The 20,355-nt window shown below is 45.0% G+C and overlaps 1 protein-coding gene across 1 annotated transcript in view; it reads right to left on the bottom strand.

Moving 5' to 3' along the window:
• Nucleotides 1-1,529: 1,529 nt before the first annotated feature.
• OVOL2 (ovo like zinc finger 2) overlaps nucleotides 1,530-20,355 on the bottom strand; it is a 29,203-nt gene continuing 10,377 nt past the window's right edge. The window contains exons 3-4 of the mRNA XM_070421429.1: nucleotides 16,808-16,997; nucleotides 1,530-2,198 (exon numbers count right to left, since the gene is read on the bottom strand). Coding sequence (XP_070277530.1) covers nucleotides 1,885-2,198; nucleotides 16,808-16,997 — 504 coding nt within the window. The 3' untranslated portion in view covers nucleotides 1,530-1,884. The remainder of the gene's footprint in view (nucleotides 2,199-16,807; nucleotides 16,998-20,355) is intronic.

The raw sequence follows: 20,355 nt of genomic DNA, 5'->3' as shown, positions 1-20,355 counted from the left end.
ATGTTAACAACTTGCCCACTGGAGCCAGGGTTGAGCCTCAGTGCAGGCTGACCCTGGAGGCTGCACTTCATCCCATGGTGCTGCTGTGGGTCCCTTCCAATGGCCACCAGTTGCTGGCCTCTGCTGTCACCTCATCTGCTCACAGGTACAGAGAGCTGGCCCCCAGTTGTGCTCCGAGGATGGCTCCAGAGAACATGTGCGGCAACATGCAGGTCGTAGGTGCCCTGCAAATGGGCAAATTTCCTTCCTTCTGAAAGAAAAGTGCTGATTTGGGAAAGAAGTGTCATGGTATATGCTACTAATACCGTCCAGATATTGGCATAATGGCTGGCCCACAGTGTGGAAGAGGAAAAGGTGAGGGAAGGTGGAAGAAAAGGAGGGAGAAAAAAAGGAAGGGAAGAAGAGAGGAGGGAGGACAATGGAAGAGGGAGGAAATAAGGAAATGGTCTCATCATCCAAATGTTTCCCTAGGCCAGTGGTCGGCAAACTCATTAGTCAACAGAGCCAAATATCAACGGTACAACGATTGAAATTTCTTTTGAGAGTCAAATTTTTAAAACTTAAACTATATAGGTAGGTACATTGTTATTAACTTAATTAGGGTACTCCTAAGGCTTAGGAAGAGCCACACTCAAGGGGCCAAAGAGCCGCATGTGGCTCGCGAGCCGGTTTGCCGACCACGGCCCTAGGCCATGGAGCGACCTGGTCCCCAGCAAGGTTTTCTTGATCTTCCAGGGTGGAAATGGACCTGAGGCATTCAGCCCAGTACAGGGGCAGGACAGCATGGTGCAGCTTCTGAACACGTCCCTCAGTGCTGGGGACTGGGGTAATTACCTCACTCAGCCACCACCGTGGTTTCCTAAGGGTTCTGGGCCCCTCCTGCTGCCCCTCCAGGCATGGAAGCACAATGAAACTTCCTCACCATCCTGTCCCCATGGCCTGGTGCCGCCCTTTTGCCCTATAATGGTCTCAAGTTGGTTTATTGTTAACCTCCCAGGCCTCCTAGGGGACCGGATGCAGGGAGCTAAAGGTCACTGCCCTCAGCAGTCACCTGCTGCTGCTGCTGCTGCCCCTCCCACAAGAGCACTGTGCCTGCCAGTGAGCCTGCCTCACACTCCATGCTTGCCACACGGTGTCCCCAGTGCTGGATTCAAGGAAGGGAGAAGTGCCTTCATCCAACAATCCCAGTCCCAGGAAGTCAGAGGCCTGCAGTAGCCCCACAGCCACAAAAAGTGACCAAAGTCAGTTACCTACTGATTGGACCCCAGGCACCTCTGGCCACCAGTGAGGGAGTCAGTGGTTCAGTACTCTTAAGATTTGCCTCTTCAAACCCACCCACTGACACAAAATGATCAACCCCCAAATAACTTGAAGTTGAAGGTCACACAATAAGCCTGAAGCAAGGAGCGACATAGCTCAACCCTCTCCTGTTTGGTTATTATAAGGAAAGTTTCAAGAGGACATTTCATGTATTAAAATAATTCCTATAAACTCTTTCAGGATAATAAAATTCATTTTTCTCACTTAAGTAGCATTTCAAGTGGAAGTACTTTTATTTCAAGGCACCATAATATGATGGTCTCTCTAAGAACACATCTGCTTCCATGTATGAAAATCCTAAAAAACACACAAAAAGTTCTGCACGGTGATCACAGCCACCTACCGATCAACTTTCCTTAACATGAGTGTGTTCAACAGGGCATGGGTGACGGGGGACCTGTCACACTCATTACAACTGACAGCCTTGGAGCAGATCCCCCTGCCGAGGCCCCAAAAGGACAGAGAGATAAACTGAACACTTGTAATTAGAAAGAGCTAGTGGGACCCTCAAAACCAAAAGTCCATGTAAACGTGTCAGCACTGGCGTCTCCCCCTTCCTCCTCCTCACTTCTCCTCCTCCTCGCTCAGGTTGGCATTCCCCTGGAGTGCGGATGTCAGCTTGTTTTGCAACAGGGCTGCCAGTTTTTTGGATGTCTTTTTGAGAAACGCGCTGCCCGGGTGGGCACTGTTCACGTGCAGGTACAGGTCCTCCTGGGTGGGGCCTGTGTAGCCACAATCCTCACAGACGTAGAGCTTGTCCCGGCGTTGCTTGTAGGCATACTGCTGCTGCACCCCGTGGATTTTCTTCAGGTGGGACTCCAAGGAGCAGCGCTGGGTGAAGGCTTTGTTGCAGACGTCACATTTGTAGGGGCGAATGCCTGCAAGGGCAAGGGGCAGACACATCACCGGTTGGTCATGGCCAAGCCAGAGCCTTCCAACTAAAAAGCCATAAAACACCATCATGCACATCGAAACAGCAAATGACCCGATTCAAAACCAGGCACAGGAACTGAACAGACGTTTTTCCAAAGCGGACATACAAATGGCCAACAGCACATGAAAAGGTGCTCAGCATCATTAATCATCAGGAAAATGCACCTCACAACCACAATGAGATATTACCTCATACCTGCTACAATGGCTATTATAAGAAAGACAAGAGATAAGAAGTGTTGGCAATCTTCACCGATACAGCTCCTAGGGCATTGGAAACTAAAGAGAAAATAAACAAATGGGACTACATCAAAATAAAAAGCTTCTGTACAGCAAAAGAAACCATCAACAAAACAACAAGAAAGCCCACTGCATGGGAGAACATATTTGCCAATGTTATCACCGATAAGGGTTTAATCTCCAACATTTTTTAAAAATATATTTTATTGATATTTTACAGAGAGGAAGGGAGAGGAATAGAGAGTTAGAAACATCGATGAGAGAGAAACATCGATCAGCTGTCTCCTGCACACCCGCTACTGGGGATGTGCCCGCAACCAGGGTACATGCCCTTGACTGGAATCGAACCTGGGACCCTTCAGTCCGCAGGCCGTCGCTCTATCCACTGAGCCAAACAGGTTAGGGCAAATCTCCAACATTTATAGGGAACTCATACAACTTAACAAAAGGAAGATAAACAATCCAATCAAAAAATGGGCAAAGGACCTAAATAGACACTTTTCAAAAGAGGACATTCAGAAAGCCAAGAGACATATGAAAACATGCTCAAAGTCACTAATCATCCGAGAAATGCAAATCAAAACAACAATGAGGTACTATCTCACACCTGTCAGAATGGCTATCATCAACAAATCAACAACGACAAGTGCTGGAGAGGATGTGAAGAAAAAGGAACACTCGTGCACTGCTGGTGGGAATGCAGACTGGTGCAACCACTATGGAAGACAGTATGGAGTTTCCTCAAAAAGTTAAAAATGGAACTCCCATTTGACCCAGTGATCCCACTTCTAGGAATATATCCCAAGAAACCAGAAACACCAATCGGAAAGGATATATGCACCCCTATGTTCACAGCAGCACAATTCACCATAGCGAAGATCTGGAAACGGCCTAAGTGCCCATCAGTAGATGAATGGATTAGAAAACTGTGGTACATCTACACGATGGAATACTATGCTGCTGTAAAAAAGAAGGAACTCTTACCATTTGCAACAGCATGGATGGAACTGGAAAGCATTATGCTAAGTGAAATAAGCCAGTCAATGAAAGAAAAATACCAAATGATCTCACTCATGGATAATTAAGACCATTATAAACTGATGAGCAAAAATAGATACAGACACAGAGCAACATCGAACAGACTGTCAAACTACAGCAGGAAGGCCGGGGAGGGTTGGGGGGGTGGGTAAGAGATCAACCGAAGGACTTGTATGCATGCATATGAGCATAACCAATGGACACAAGACACTGGGGGGTATGGGAGGCTAGGGGAGGGTCAAGGGGAGGAAAATAAAGGAGACATATATAATACTCTTTGAAATACTTTAAGCAATAAAACAATTTAAAAAATAAAAACTTGAAAGCATAAAAAAAAGTGTTGGCAAGAATGTGGAGAAAAGGGAACCCTTGTGCACTGTTGGTGGGCTTGTAAATTGGCACAGCTACTATGGAAAACAGTATGGAAGTTTCTCACAAGAGTAAAAATAGATCTACCAAAAGATCCAGCAACCCCACTTCTAGGACATATATCCAAAGGAAATGAAAACAGGATCTCAGAGAGATATCTGCCCTCCCACATTCATGGCAGCATTAACCACAACAGCCAAGATATGGAGACAGCCTGTGTCCATCAATGAATGAACAGATAAAAAAGCCGTCATCTATTTATACAATGGAAGATTATTCAGCCACAAGAAAAAAGGGAATCCTTTGTCAAATTTTTTGACAACATGGATGGATCTTTAGGGCATTATGCTAAGTGAAATAAGCCAGACAGAGAAAGACAAATACAGCATTGGTATTACCTATATGTAGAAATGTTAAACCTATAGAAATAGAGTAGAAAAATGGTTGGTAGGGGATGGGGAGTGAGGGTAGAGAGAAAAGTCATCATGACCAAGGATTCAAAAGGAGGAAAATGGTTAAGGCAGGAGACAAAACTGTCCACAAAAGTTTACGACATCCACATGAACAAACGTAACCAAAATGGATGCAAATATAACAAACACACACCACCTGGCTTGGGAAGGAGGAGTTTCATTCTTCCTACTTGTACACCATTTTAATGTTTTGATTTTAAGGTGGGCAAAATAAACACTGTTTTTATCTTAGTTTGAGTTTTCCAGGAACCATACTCTGCGACAAAGATTTCTGTACCAGTTACTTGGGATGGGTCTCCAGGAAGCTCCCGTAGGGGAGTGAAGAATTGAGACAGGGATACAGGAAGAAGCCCCTACAAGGTGGGGTCATCGAGCCAGCCCTTGCCGTGGGTACCAGAGTCCCATCGGCTAGGCAAGTTGGGAAACACTGCAGAACACTCACCTCTGAGTCACCTGCCCCCTGGGAGCTAGGTCTTTACCCACCAGCTCCAACAGCAGTGTTGAGGGCTGCCCTTGGGTCAATCTGAACTTCTGGCCTGCCTCACATAGGTAGAGTGGGCTCCAGCAACACAAGAACAGGGTGCAGGCGTGGGCAGTTGCTGCAAGGATGGGTATGCCCAGAAATGGCATGGGCTGGGGGCAAGGGCAAGACGCTTTTGTCAGCTGCTACAGTTATGAAAGCATTTCCACACTAGATCTCCTGCTGGCTTTAGAATTGGGTTAATATTAGTGGGGCTTGCCTTCCAAATGGAGAGTTCCCATGTGCCAAATATACCATGGAGCTCAGTCTTACCAAAGCACAGTCTCTCCTATTTCCACCATCAGTACTCAACTCGACCATGGGGAGGTCGGATATCAGATCAAGAGACTTAAGTAAGGTTCTAACTTAGGCTCTAAAGTTGGGGATCCTGGCTGTAAAGTAAGCACAGTGTCACATAAGCATGAAGCCCCGGAGAGGGTGAATATTGTGTTTGGGGTATATGGAGCAGAGGGGGGGGGGCTGCCACCACAGTCAGACCACCCCACAGCCCAGAGGTCAGGAGGGTCACGTCCTGGAGGAATCCTATTAGTCTCAGGCATAAAATTAAATGGTATCCCCAAAACTCATCTATCAAGTAAATATTTAAAAATCAAAACATAGAAAAAATACAGTATGATAAGTTATTAAAATTTTAAATAAGGACAGGATCCATCAATACCATGTGCAGCCACACTGGAACTTGAGGTGAAAGGAAAAACATGCACCCTATGCTATATACACACACACACACACACACACGTATATACTACATATTTTTAAAATTAAATGTATTGAGGAACATTGGTTAATAATATTCTATAACTTCCAGATGTACAAGATTATAAATTGAATATCTATGTATTCTAGTTTCCTTTCCTTTTTTTGTTTTGCTGTTAATCCTCACCCAAGGATACTTTTTCTATTGATTTTTTTTAGAGAGAGTGGAAGGGAGGGGGAGAGACAGAGAGACAGAAATATCAATGTGAGAGAGGGGCAGGGGATCAAGCCTACAGCTGAGGTACGTGCCCTTCAGTCTGCTGGCCAGCACTTTAATCACTGAGCCAAACTGGCTAGGGCAGAAATTAGGATTTTTAAAGATTAAGAATTTAAATATGTGTAAAGATACAAAAATTAGTAATAGGGCTCTGGTTTCCTTTCTGTACCATATATTTGATCCATTTACCCACTTAGCCCTATTTCTCACCCTCTTTTTCTGGTAACTACCATTCTGTTGTATCTATGAGTTTGTTTTGTTAGTTTGATTCTTTTGCTTTATATTCCACATGAATGAACTCATCCAGTTTTATATATTTTTAAGTTATTTTCCCCCATAATGTTTGAGTTGTTGAAAAATATTGAAAATAGATGTATTAAATGAAAATGAAAATACAACAACCCAAAATCTATGTGACACAGGAAAGCAATCCTAACAGGGAAATTCATAGCAATACCGGCCTATATCAAGAAACAAGAAAAACCTCAAATAAACAATCTAACCTTACCTAAAGGAACCAGAAAAAGAACAATAAAGCCCAAAGTGAGTAGAAGGAAGTAATAAAGATCAAAGCAAAAATAAGTGAAATAGAGTCTAAAGTCAAATGAAGACATGACAACTGACACTACAGAAATACAATGGATTATAAGGAAATATTATGAACAATTATATGCCAACAAATTGGACAATCTGGAATGGATAGATTCCTAAAAACATACAATCTCTTAAGATCAAATCAAGAAACAGAAAATCTGAACTGACTGATTACTACCAACATAATCAAACCAGTAATCAAAAACTCCCACAGCCCTGACCAGTTTGGCTCAGTGGCTAGAGTGTCGGCCTGTGGACTGAGGAGTCCCAGGTTCGATTCCGGTCAAGGGCATGTACCTTGGTTGCAGGCATATCCCCAGTAGGGGGTGTGCAGAAGGCAGCTGATGGATGTTTCCCTCTCATGGATGTTTCTAATTCTCTATCCCTCTCCCTTCCTCTCTGTAAAAAAATCAATAAAATATATTAAAACAAAAAACTCCCAACAAACAAAAGTCCGGGACAAAGATGGCTTCATAGCTGAATTTTACCAAACATTCCAAGAATTAACACCTACCTTTCTCAAACTATTCCAAAAAATTCAAAAAAAGGGAAAGCTTCAAGCTCAGAATACTCAAAACAATCTATCAATTCAATTCAATCCTTATCAAAATATCGATGGCATTTTGCACAAAACTAGTATGAGTAATCCTAAAATTTATATGGAAGTACAAAAGACCCCAAATAGCCACAGCAATCTTGAGAAAGAAGAACAAAGTTGGAGGTATCAACTACCTGATGCTACAAAGCTACAGTAATCAAAATATCATCCGGCCAATGCAGCTCAGTGGTTGTGTCAAACCAAGGACCAAGAGTTCACTGGTTTGATTCGCAGTCAGGGCACATGCCTGGGTTTCAGGCTCCATCCCCAGTAGGGGGAGTGCAGGAGGCAGCCAATGGATGTTTCTATCTCTCTATCCCTCTCCCTTCTTCTCTCTCTAAAATCAATAGAAACATATTTAAAAAAAAAAAAGACATAGCTACTTAAAAACAACAACAGATACATAGATCAATGAAATAGATTAGAGAGCCCAGAAATAAACTCACCCCTATATGGTCAATAAATCTATGACAAAGAAGGCAATATGCACCCCTATATTCATTGCAGCATTATTTACCTCCAAGATATAGGAGCAACCTGTGCCCATCTATACATATAAAAGCCTAAGCAACTGTTACGACCAGATGACCAACGACTGGACGACTGGCTGTTAGCTATGATGTGCTCAATGCAGGAGCTGCCCCCTGGTGGACAGTGTGCTCCCACAGCCAACCTCCCACGGCTGGCCAACCTCTCAGGATCCCTTCCCCGAGCCAGCTGGCCTGCCCCAATCAGGACTGTGCAAGACGGCCCTGATCGTGCACCGGGCCTCTAGTTGATACATGAATGGATAAAAAGTGGCCCTGGCCTGAGCATTGTCCCATCCATGCACTGAAAGGTTACCGGTTTGAATCCTGGTCAGGGAAGCCTGGGAGGTCTGCACAGCAAAGGCTAGAAGATTTCGTAGCCCTGTCTCAAATTGGGTGACTGCAGCACATTTTGTGTGTGTTTTTCCAGGAAGGGGTGGGAATGAGCCTGGCTTGGAGGACAGGTGACTCAGAGACACAGAGATGGAAAGGAAACAGCAGGCCCTGAAAACTCTAGTTACAGCAATTCTGACTCTATACACCTGCCTCCCCTCCCCTCCCTTCTCTGTAAATAACACATTCACACCTCACTCATTGGTGTAGGCAGACACGCCATACAGCAGCCTCTTGGTAACCCTTTCTGGAGTTGGGAACAAGCCCCTCCCTCCTGAAGCCCCTCATTCCCCCCATGAATTCAACAGTGGGAGATAAAGGTGACCAGACAGAAGCCCTGGACAAGGGGGACTGATGCCAAGTCCTGCCTGACATTGGGGTCTCGCCACCTTAGAGCTCACAAGCAAAGGCCAATCCTGCCCATGTCTGTAGTGGGATACTAAAAAACACCATCCCTGCTCCAGACACCATTCACCTACTGACACCTAGAGAGTAACAGAGTCCAAGGCCACTGAAAACCCAGGCATCACATGCCTGCTACTCTTTAACTGAGACCATCGTCAGATTGCTGAACACCCTCCCCCCAGCTTAGTTTTCTTACCTGTAAAATAGAGATAATATTCATACCCTTGCAAGGCAGCTCTGAGGATTAACTGAGACATCACATGCAAAGGACCGGCACATTCTAGGTGCTCAATGGGACACAGCTGCAAGAGCTTACAATATAGCTCAACATAACACAGATATTCGCCATTCATAAGTGGGGATGTATTTAGTATTTGTCTTTAAGTTGTAATTATATCTATGCTTTTCGTATTTGTATGCACTTTTGGATATATTATTTATTTCACAGTAAAAACAAAAAAAATGTTTTTTTAAATGATGGTCATTAGGTAGAGAGAAGGGAAGAGACTTCCTTCACTGTCTGTTCTTTTTTTTTTATATATAAATTTTATTGATTTTTTACAGAGAGGAAGGGAGAGGGATAGAGAGTTTAGAAACATCGATGAGAGAGAAACATCGATCAGCTGCCTCCTGTACACCTCCTACTGGGGATGTGCCCGCAACCAAGGTACATGCCCTTGATCAGAATCGAACCCGGAACCCTTCAGTCTGCAGGCCGACGCTCTATTCACTGAGCCCAACCGGTTAGGGCCACTGTCTGTTCTTTAGAATGTGTGCCCTGGGCCTATATTACCTAGGTTAATATTGTGTGCTGGGTTATCAAAAAGGGTTTCTCCTTTTCAGATTTGCTATTCCTACTTCCAAAATCAAGCTTCAAATCACCCAAGAAAATTCTTTGTTATTGGCGCTTTCTGCTTGCTTTCCTTATTGTAGCTAAGGGCTGCTTTATTGACCTTTATGCAAACATGAACTTCAGCGAATAACTTTTTACAGGCCTCCGTGTGGGAGTGGATATTTAGGGCACCCTTCTCAGAAGGTAATGTGGCAATGCTCATAAAAAAAAAATCGTAATAACTACCCTTTGGCCTACTATAGGAACTTTATCTACAGAAAGACTCACAGAGGTAGGCAAAGGCTATACAAGAATATTCATGGTAGTACTGCCTGAATATTTTTTTAAAAGAAAGAAAGAAAAAGAAAAATGCTGAAATGGAAATAACTGTTATTAACTGGGGCAAGGGGAAATGATGGAGCCTCCATATTTGAAAATATGTCATAATCATATTTAAGAAATGAGCCGAAACCGGTTTGGCTCAGTGGATAGAGCGTCGGCCTGCAGACTGAAAGGCCCCAGGTTTGATTCCGGTCAAGGGCATGTACCTGGGTTGTGGGCACATCCCCAGTGGGAGATGTGCAGGAGGCAGCTGGTCGATGTTTCTCTCTCATCGATGTTTCTAGCTCTCTATCTCTCTCCCTTCCTCTCTGTGAAAAATCAATAAAATATATTAAAAAAAAAAAAAAAAGAAATGCTCTGACAATTATTAAAAAGAGTGAGGTGTGTCTACCTGTGCAGATGTGAAACAATCTCTAAGATATACAGTACATTAAAAAGCAATGTGTACTTAAAACTTCTGCCCCGCCAGCATGGCTCAGTGGTTGAGCATCGACCTATGAACCAGAAGGTCACAGGTTCAATCCCGGTCAGGGCACATGCCCAGGTTCCAGTGTGGGAGTTGCAGGAGGCAGCCGATCAATGATTCTCTCTCATCACTGATGTTTCTATCCCTTTCTCCCTCTCCCTTCCTTTCTGAAATCAATAAAAAACATTTCTTTTTTTTTTAGATTTCTGGGGACATGGATGGAACTGGAGAGCATTATGCTAAGCGAAATAAGCCAGTCAGAGAAAGATAAATATCACATGCTCTCACTCATATGTGGGATATAATAATCAATATAATTTGATGAACAAGAATAGATCCAGAGACAAATGGTAGGGGGGTTGGGTAGAGAGCAACCAAAGGACTTGTATGCATGCATATTAGCATAACCAATGGACACAGACACTGGGGCGACGGGGGCTTTCCTGGAATGGAAATGACTGGGGGCGAGGGGAGTGGGGCGGGGAGTCAATTGGGGAAAAAGAAGACATATATAAAACTTTAGATAATAATAAAAAAAATTTCTGGAGGAAATTAAAACTTTTTTTAATGATCTTAGAGAGAGGGAGCAAGGAAGAAAGGGGGAGAGAGAGAGAAAGAGAGAGAGAGAGAGACCCATGTGAGAGATAAAACAATCATTTGATGCACCCTAACAAGGGATTGAACCTGCAACCTAAGCATGACTGGGAATCGAACCCATGACTTTCTGGTGCACAAAATGATGTTCTAACCAACTGGGCCATACTGGCCAAGGCTGGGAAAAACATTTTTTTAGTTAAGTGGAGTGGAACATGGGCATGAGGAGGGAGGCTTACTTTTTTTTCTGTCATTATTTTCCCGTTCATATTACTTTTTTTTTTTTTTTTTTTTTTTTTTAAATATATTTTATTGATTTCTTACAGAGAGGAAGGGAGAGGGATAGAGAGTTAGAAACATCGATGAGAGAGAAACATCGATCAGCTGCCTCCTGCACGTCTCCCACTGGGGACGTGTCCGCAACCCAGGTACATGCCCTTGACCGGAATCGAACCTGGGACCCTTCAGTCTGCAGGCCGACGCTCTATCCACTGAGCCAAACCGGTTTCGGCGTTCATATTACTTTTTAAGCTAAAAAGTAAGTCAAAATAAAATAGAGGAGAGACAGTTTAATGAGCGCAGGAGGCAATCCCACAAGACCATTCAACTCGCTAGAGGTGGAGGATACTTTATTCTTTTCCCTCCATCTGCCCCACTCCAAATTTCTCCCAATCTGCATTTTTCCCGATCCAGTCAATCCTTCCCTTTAGACTCCAAAGAAAGACACCATTGTTTCCTCTTCTTCAATCAAAATGGGATTTGTTTGCCTTCTGTCCCTCTCAGTGTGGCCGATGGAAGATAAGGTGGAAGGTGTCCCAGAGGCAGGACAAATACTTCCCTTTGGTTAGTGCTCCCTCCCCGCTTCCCTGACCTCAAATCTGAATTCCTCCACTCCTCTCTATGGAACTCAGAAGCGTCCCCAGGAACCTTGGACTCCTCTATTACAGAGGTGGAAATTATAACCAACATGGGTTATTTCCCCTGGCACCTTGCTCCCCAAAGACTAAGCTGGGGATCCCACAGATGTATATGCCCTTTTCAACTGTGTATAGTGGCTTACACTTTCTTCTCTATAGCTTTTGTATTGGCTAAAGTTTTTTGTTTTTTTTTTTTACAGAATAAGTATTAATTTTACAAAGGAGAAAAATAAAACACTTTCTAGAAAACTGTACTTGTCTGATGAGCCTGGCACATCTGGTCATAGCTGTAAACAATGCCCAGACCATGCCTGACATGTGGCCCTCAATAAATGTGATTCCAACATGCTCCCAGGTGCTGCCAGGGCACGGACTACAGACACTGTGAGTAACGAGGCTGTAGACAGAATGCAGAGTCTAGCACAAGCAAGTGTTGGTAGTGTTATTTTCTACTTAAATTCTCCCCCCCACCAAAAGCAAACCATCCCCTCAATGCATTCATAGAATGCATCCCAACTGGTTCAACTCAAATCCAAACATGTATTCTCTATAAACAGGCCCACTATGTTTTTCATTGGCTGTTAACTGAATTTACGTTGGTTTTTGTAAAGCTCATGCCTCCCCTGCCCCCGCACCATTTTGACCTAAGGTGGATCAACAGCCATAATTTTCCCCGATAGCCTCAGCAATCCTGTCGACTTAAATAGAGCAAGTCCCTCTCTTATGTGTACTGGATGCTGATGGTCCCCAGTCCAGACCCACATTCAGGGCCAGCGCATCGTCCCCCAGCTATCATGTGTGAGGAGCTAACAGTGCCTGGCTGCCTCCTTCTCCAAGGAATGGGCACTGAGTAATTGACCTCCCTGCCCAGGGAGGAGGCAGCCCTCAGCCAATGCCTGGCTGGCGTGGAGTGGAAATGTCCCCCGCCTGCCTGTAGACAGGACAAGGCTGTGGTGCCATCCACACTCCGGAACCCCAATGGGATCGGGCTTGGGCTGGACTCTAGCTCAGGGCACTCAGCTCCATCCTCTACCCTGTCCCGCTCCCTCCTCCCTTATAGGTTTCTTCTGGGCGTTCTCCCTCAACAAATGATTTTATAAGAATTGCCATCTTAGGATCTGCTAAGACAATTTGGATTGAAAATAGCTATTTGTTTCCTGAAATATTTTCACAAACTGTTATGGAGTTTTTTCTGCTGTAGTTTCTCTCTCCCAATCTTGAATCAGATGTCATTTGGCTAGCATCCCAGCTCTCCATCTCACACTCCTCTGATTTACTGTCCTCTTGGAGAAGTTATATCCGAAAAAGACATCTTAATCTTTTCTTTCATCTGCTTAAATATTAAGGTAAGACATTTTCAGGCTCTGGTTTCCCTGGATCTTTTCCAAGATGTTTCCTTGGGTTTTGAGTCCTTCCTTAAATGCCCTGTCCCCTCAGTAGTTGCAGGGCACAGGAGGAGGTGGGAATGGGGTGGGATTAATCCTGATTCTTTATCCCACTGTCTTCACCAACCTCATCAATATTGTCGCCACAATCTCAGAGGGTCCTGGGATCCCTGAGAAGTCTTTTCATCACTCATGGCCTGGCTAATCACACTATGAGCAAGCATATCCTTCACTCAACTATCTACTGTATTTGTGTTAACAGTGTTCATATCTTTGCTTCTGGTCTAAATCCAACATTCACTTAATAGTCAATAGCAAAAATCCAACATTCACGTCTCAATCAAAGGCAAGACGGAATTCACAGAATTCTAGTGATATCTTTTGGAAACAGGAAGGTTGTTCAATGAACTAAAAAAAAACCAAACACGTCTGAAAATCACACATTTTTGCTCTTTTTACTGAGCATCTGTTTTGCACAGAGCTCAAGAGATGGCGGGGCAGGTCTCTCACACCAGGAGGCAAGCCTATTCCTCCAGCTCCAGGCACAGCAGCAGCCCCGCTAACTGGTCAGTAAGCTCCTGGTTCCTCTTTCTAGTCCATTATCACTTGAAGGTACATCTCCATCCGAAAATAGACCAGGGCAGGGAAAACAAGTTGAAGATATTCTCACAATTTTATTTGTTTATCACTTTAAGAGTTAAAATTATGACTAAAATTTTAAAAAATGATTATCTGTAGATTTCAATTATCTAAATTAGAATGAAAGCCACTTTGCAATTTTAAAATGTCTAGTAGCCTCATTAAAATAAGTTTAGAAAAGGTCAAATTAATTTTAATGATATATTTTTATCTAACCTAATATATTCAGGTATTACCATTTCAAAATGAAATTAACATTAAAAATATCCTTGTGTATCCTTTGCCTACCAGTGTGAGTCTTTCCTGTAGAATTCAGGAGGTTGGTCCCCCAAGCAAGGAGGGATGGGAGTTGATAGACCAATACCTAGCTTCCTCGCCCCTAGATCAATTCTGGGATGCATTCTATATATTTCTTCAGGGGACCCCAATGGGATTGAGTGCCAGTTGCCCACAGTGGTAACCTGCTTATGTAGTCACTTTAATTGACTGTCTTCTCTTCACTGTGTCTCCTGGGACCATCTCCCAAATAAACTGCTTGCATAGTCAGCTAACTCAGATATGAGTTCTTAACTACTATGCCAGTGACTCAACTTGTAAACTCTTGCCTGAGAAGCAGTCAGTCCCTAATATTTCCTGGTTGATTCTACGTTGACGGCACTGATGAGTAAATAGCTCCACCAGCTATTTACTCCAAGTGAAGGTACCGAACAGCCAGCAATGCTCCCTTTGTCTTAAAGGACAGGATTGAGGAAGTGACACAGAGTCTACCAGGAGAAGAAATAGGCCATGTTCTCAAGGACATCCTCAGACAGAGATGAAAAGCTGAGAACTCTCCAGGACAACCAATGACAAACGACTGCATGAGCTGTCCCCAGTTTCTCCAGCCCTTGGGTCAGTTGTCTATGAGCCTATATTTGCAGCTACTTGATGGGTTCATTGATAGCCTTGGGACCCTCCTCCACTGTGATACTCCCTAAGCATTCTCTCTGCCTCAACCTAAGGTACCAGCCTGGCCACACGGAGGTCAACCTTTTACTGATTCACTGGTGCTAGGGACCCAAAAAGAAGCCTTGTACTCAGACACTATAGGATTCCATTTCTATCATGTTTAAAGCCAGGCAACAGCAATTTATGCTATTGGAAGTCACAATATCGGTGCCTCTTGGGAGAAAGGAGATAGTGATTCATTTATCTTTTTGTTGTTGTGTTGCTCAAGATTGAAAGGGCAGCCCTAACCGGTTTGGCTCAATGGATAGAGTGTCGGCCTGCGGACTCAAGGGTCCCAGGTTCGATTCCGGTCAAGGGCATGTACCTTGTTGCGGGCACATCCCCAGTGGGGAGTGTGCAGGAGGCAGCTGATCGATGTTTCTCCTTCTCTCTATCCCTCTCCCTTCCTCTCTGCAAAAAAATCAATAAAATATGTTAAAAAAAAAAAAAAAGATTGAAAGGGCAGCTGGAGAAGAGCAGTGGGCCCCAGTTATGCACAAGCATGTGCTCTGGAGCTGCAGCCTAGACCTCCCCGTGCTACTCCCGGGCTTAGGAGATAATGATTTGAAGGGGGCACGAAGGAGCGGGCAGGAACTTCCAGGCTCTGGAAATACTGTTTCTTGGTCTGGGTGCTAATGATATGGGTGTGTTCACTTGGTAAAAATTCTTAAATTTGCTGAATTATGCACTCTTTTGGATGTATGTTACACTAAAAAAAAAATCCCTCCAGAAATAGTTTTTAAAAAGGAAAAAAAACACAAAAACCACCTAACCGGTTTGGCTCAGTGGATAGAGCGTCGGCCTGCGGACTGAAGGGTCCTGGGTTCGATTCCGGTCAAGGGCATGTGCCTTGGTTTCGAGCGCATCCCCGGTGGGGGGCGTGCAGGAGGCAGCTGATGGATCTTTCTCTCTCATCAATGTTTTTAACTCTCTATCACTCTCCCTTCCTCTCTGTGAAAAACCAATAAAATATATTTAAAAAAAACAAACAAACAAACACAAAAACCTTTTAGTTCATCAGCTCACCCACTAAGGTGGAGGACATTCTCCCCAGGCCAGGGAGGAGGCTTATGGCCAGTACTCTAAGAACACAGAAGCATGGGGCCATAAAAGAAATCTGAATTAGAGGATCTGAGAAGGTCCTACGGGGTGTTGAGGGATTGGAAACTCCATCTGGAGGGAGGAGTGGACATTTTCCCATTCCACTAAAATGCCAGAGGAAATCCTAAACTCTGAAAGGGCTTCAGGGGTCAGAGACACTATCTACAGTAAATTCTATGAGGCTGTAGGGAGAGTGGGTAGTAACCAGGATGAGGCTGAATGGGCTGGGATGGGATGGAATTGGGACGGGCTGAGATAGGATGGGGATTTGAAGATGGGTCCCAGATCCTGAGGGGCCTTACATGAAGCTCCTCAAGATGAGGAGTTTGGATTTCCTCCTGCCCAGAGTTGGAGACTTTTTTAGCAGGGAAGTAGCATCCTCAGAATTCTCCTCAAGGGATCATTCTGGCACGGTGTGGACCATCTGACCTCCGAGCTAAAGGAGAAGCTTGGAGGTCAGATGTTTCTAAGATAAAATAAACGAGGCTATCACCAAGCAGAAGAGCTTAGAGAGAGGCCTGCGAGCACCCCCAGGATTCTCTGTGTAATGAGCTGGGGAGGACCTAGACTCCCACTTCATGAGAAGGGAAACTGAGGAAGGCCCAAAGGGAGGAAGACGCTTGCCTGCCAGCCTCAGGTAGGAGGCTCAGTCAGCTCTAAGTGAGCGATCATTTCCTTCTCTTTTTGAGTTCTTGGGAAAAACAAGATGCTATTTGGAGACAGGCTTACTTCCCAAGAAAGGTGCATAAAATAGCACCAGTGGGACCACAGGAACCACATCCCTGCATTCAGGCGGGACTGAGGGGCCAAACTATATCTCACAGCATTGCGTCAGGCATCAATTCTCAGAACGTCTTCAGCCAGTGATTTGTCTTGAGTTATGCTAAAACTTGTATCATTATCCCCATCTTAAAGGGGGCGAAAACAGGCTAAGTGAGGAGGCTTGCCTGGCCCAAGATGACACAGCTGGATGTTGGCACAGCCTGGAGGTAAACCCAGATGGGCTGGCCCCAAATGCCCCATCCCATGGTCTTTCCAGAAATACAACACTGTCCCATCTGGTTCTTTGGTGGGAGGAAAGCAGCAGGAACTCTTGGGCAGAAAAACAAAACTAAAATTAAGCACATGACCCTTCCTCACCTGTATGTGTGCGGACGTGCCTCTTCAGGTCAAAGGTGTCATTGAAGCCCTTGCCGCAGAAGGTGCACAGGTGCCTCTTCACCTGGTTGTGGCACTTGAGGTGCCGGTTGAGCATACGCTGTAGGCGGAAGCACTTGCCACACAGGTCACAGCTGTGAACCGCCGAGTCGCCGCATGTGCCTGTGGTGAACTGGGACAGAGAGAGAGGCTGTGAGGACCACAGTGCAGGCGGGCACATCTCACAAGCTTACTATGGGCGTCCACCTCCCTAAGCCTCTAGGCTTGGCCTGCTTTTGGCTTTGGGGAAGATGGAACAACTGGCAGTTCCTCCCAACATTCATTCTCCCCTTCTTCCTGAGAACAGACCTCGGATTTCTAGCAGGACGTTGTCCCCAGCTAAACATCTGCATTCCCCACCAAGTCATGGCTCTATGGCCACCTGGCCGATGAAATATACTCTCTCTAAGGGGGGAGGATGTTGCCCTCTCTCTCATTTTCTCCTTTCTTGGACCACAATGGGAAAGCCAGTGCTGAGGATGGAAGAGCAGAAAGAAAGGAGGAATCTAAGTCCTGATAACATAGAGCCTGTGGTAGAGAGTCCCTAAAGACAGCTGCAGTCAATTCCTTCCTCCCTGTTCCTGCATGCTGCTGTATCCATCAAGAGATGCAGACTATCTCCTCTCCCCTTGGACCAACTGGATGCAGAGATAATGTGTCAGTTTCAGGTATTAAGAGGCCATGCAGCTTCTATATCCTCCCTCTAGGAAAGTGAGCTGCCACATTAGAATCTAAGACCACCATGCTGCGAGGAAGCCCAAGCAGCCATGTGGAGAGTGGAAGGCCACATGGAGGAGCACAGAAGGACCAGGTATGAACAAAAAGCCTCACTGGACCTTCTAGCCCACCCATGGCTGCCACCAGATGAGTGAGTGCTGCCTGGAATAGAACTACCTAGCTAAGCCATGCCCCAGTTCCTGATGCACAAAATCATGAACAAACAGAATGATAATTTTGGGAAGTGACTTGGTTGGGAGCCCACAGCTTCATTACCAGCAAACTCACAACTAAATTTCAGACTCTGGGCTCCCATTCCAGCATTCTCTCAACTATGTTTGCCATCTCTAAGAAAGAAAACTGAGTCTATTATGGGAGTCCACCTGGATCGTTCTTCGGTGGTGAAAACCACCAGATCTAATATATTCATCAAAGGTTTCCTAGTTACCAAATCAGATCCTTTAGAGCAGCGGTTCTCAACCTGTGGGTTGCAACCCCTTTGGCAGTCAAACGACCCTTCCACAGGGATTGCCTAAGACCATCCTGCATATCAGATATTTACATTACGATTCATAACAGTAGCAACATTATAGTTATGAAGTAGCAACGAAAATAATTTTATGGTTGGGTCACAACATGAAGAACTGTATTTAAAGGGCCAGAAGGTTGAGAACCACTCCTTTAGAGGAATGATCCAACTGTTCTGCCAAAATTCTACTCATAAAAGAGCCTAAAAAATGTATTTTCAGACAAATATCATTAGCAAGAAAAGTTTGACCTTTCTGGGCTCGAAATCTTTCTAGCCTCAAATACCCTCCTCCTTTCATCCACCCTGGGTGTTACCCTCCGCTGAGACCCAGCTCAACTGTTCCTTCTCTGATGTAGCTCCTCTAACGACTACAGCCCCTGCCTGCACTGTTCTCTGACCCGCAAGACCAGTGCCTCTCAAACTCAGAGTGCACACAAATCCCCTGGGTGACTTACTAGAATGCAGGATATGATTCAGGAGGTCTGATGGGGTCTACACACTGCATTTCTAACCAGTTCTGCATGAGAAGTGAGGCTGGAGCCTCACACAGTCCAGTACTTTATTCCATCTCATTCCAGAGGGTTCCATCACTCACAAATGTTTCCTCAGAGCTCATCCAGTGTCCTCAATGAAGTGCCTTGAGTCAGCAAGTGTTTGTGCACATTCCTGCCCCCACCCCCACACCCCAAGCCCAGACTCAGGTCAGTGCACATTCAGAAAGTGTCGATGGGCAGTGGGTTCACAGGTGGCAAGATACAAAGAGATAGAAAGAGACCTGAAGGAGGCCCAAGACTCCAGAACTGGGTTTTCCAGTTAGCCTCCTCTGTACCAGTTCTTTTTCATTGGCTCAGAGTTTAATTTGTCTCAGCTGACCAACTAGTGCCTAATCTGTAACAGGTCCTGTGCTCAGAGCTGAGGGAGTACAGTCACCTGGACCACCTGTCCCCAAGAAGCTGCCAGTCTAGTGGGGGAGCGGACTGGTCAATAGGTCACTGACATCTGGAAAGCCCAGGTGCAATGTGCATCTCGGAGGAGCACCTGCCTCTGCCATGGGACAAGGGGGAAGGTGCCTTTAGACTCTAAAGTTTAGAGGAAGTGAGCTCCTCAGCCAGGTAAAGATGAGGAGAAAGAGAGGAGGAATGGCAAAGAATATTCCAGGAGAGGACGGTGGGAAACAGGGACTGTGTGTGGTTCCACACCGCTAGCCTGAGCCCCAGGAAAGCAGATAATGAAGAGAGCTGTGGTAGCAGAGAATGGCAGGGTCCCCCTTAGGGCTCTACCTTGCAGGGAGGTGAGCTTAACTCTGTTCAAAGAGGGTGAAGGGGTTGGACAGTGGAAGATAAAGGAGGACAGCTACTGGGTTGAGTTTGATGACTCAGATGGATAGTCATCATAGGCCTCCAACTTCCTCATGCCCCACCTCTGCCATGTGTTCCCCGAAGGGGTAGGACCTGGCACCCAGCCTGAAGGAGACCCAGCTGTGCCCAAAGCTTCCATATTCCAATCACCAGGACAGGTCACGGTCTCCTCCTGGTCTTGCCTCCCTTGAAGAGAAGTGAAAATACTAAATATGGCCCATGTCTTGGCAAAGTGAGTACTTTGAGCTTCTCAAGGTAATGATAAAAGTCATTTGAGAGGTAGTGAGGGGCTAATAAAATAGAACAAAGACAACTGACCCTTGTAATTCTAATTAAAAACATGTAGAAAGTTAGAACTGTCTTTTGAAAGTCCTATAGAATGTGCCTGAGGACTGGACAACTACATTTCCAACCTGACCTCTTGCTTACTTTAATCACTCTGGTAAATTCCTATTTTTAAAATGCTCAGCATGTAATATAGATACCTTCTAATACAGTCCAGGATGAAAAATCTCAAATCACTGGCACTATTTTCTTTGAAAAGAATAAAATCTTAAAGGTCAGAGGGAAGGGAGATTAGTGACAACTTAAGGGAGTGCAGGGCCAATGGATCATCTGACCAAGATATAGAAAACTTTTTAACACAGGGGAGAAAATGAGAATGGGGAGAGGGGGTGGAGACCGAGGGCACCCCATTCCCAGCGGGAACTTTCCTTTGGTTTTCTTGGAGCAAAAATAGAAGTTCTCCAAGCATGCTTCAGCAAAGGCAATTTTTCCATTTCTCCACCTTCATATACATCCCCATTTCACAGTATGAATAACTGAGTCAGCACAAAATGACTCACTTAGGGAATTCCCCTAAGGTGCAACCACCAATTCATGAAGTG

Source organism: Myotis yumanensis, unplaced genomic scaffold (genome assembly GCF_028538775.1).
Source record: "Myotis yumanensis isolate MYYU_CA2020_CCGP unplaced genomic scaffold, mMyoYum1.0.hap1 SCAF_7, whole genome shotgun sequence".
NCBI classification, from domain to species: domain Eukaryota; kingdom Metazoa; phylum Chordata; class Mammalia; order Chiroptera; family Vespertilionidae; genus Myotis; species Myotis yumanensis.
Note: the sequence above shows the minus strand (reverse complement) of the source record. Positions and strands in the feature narration are given on the sequence as shown.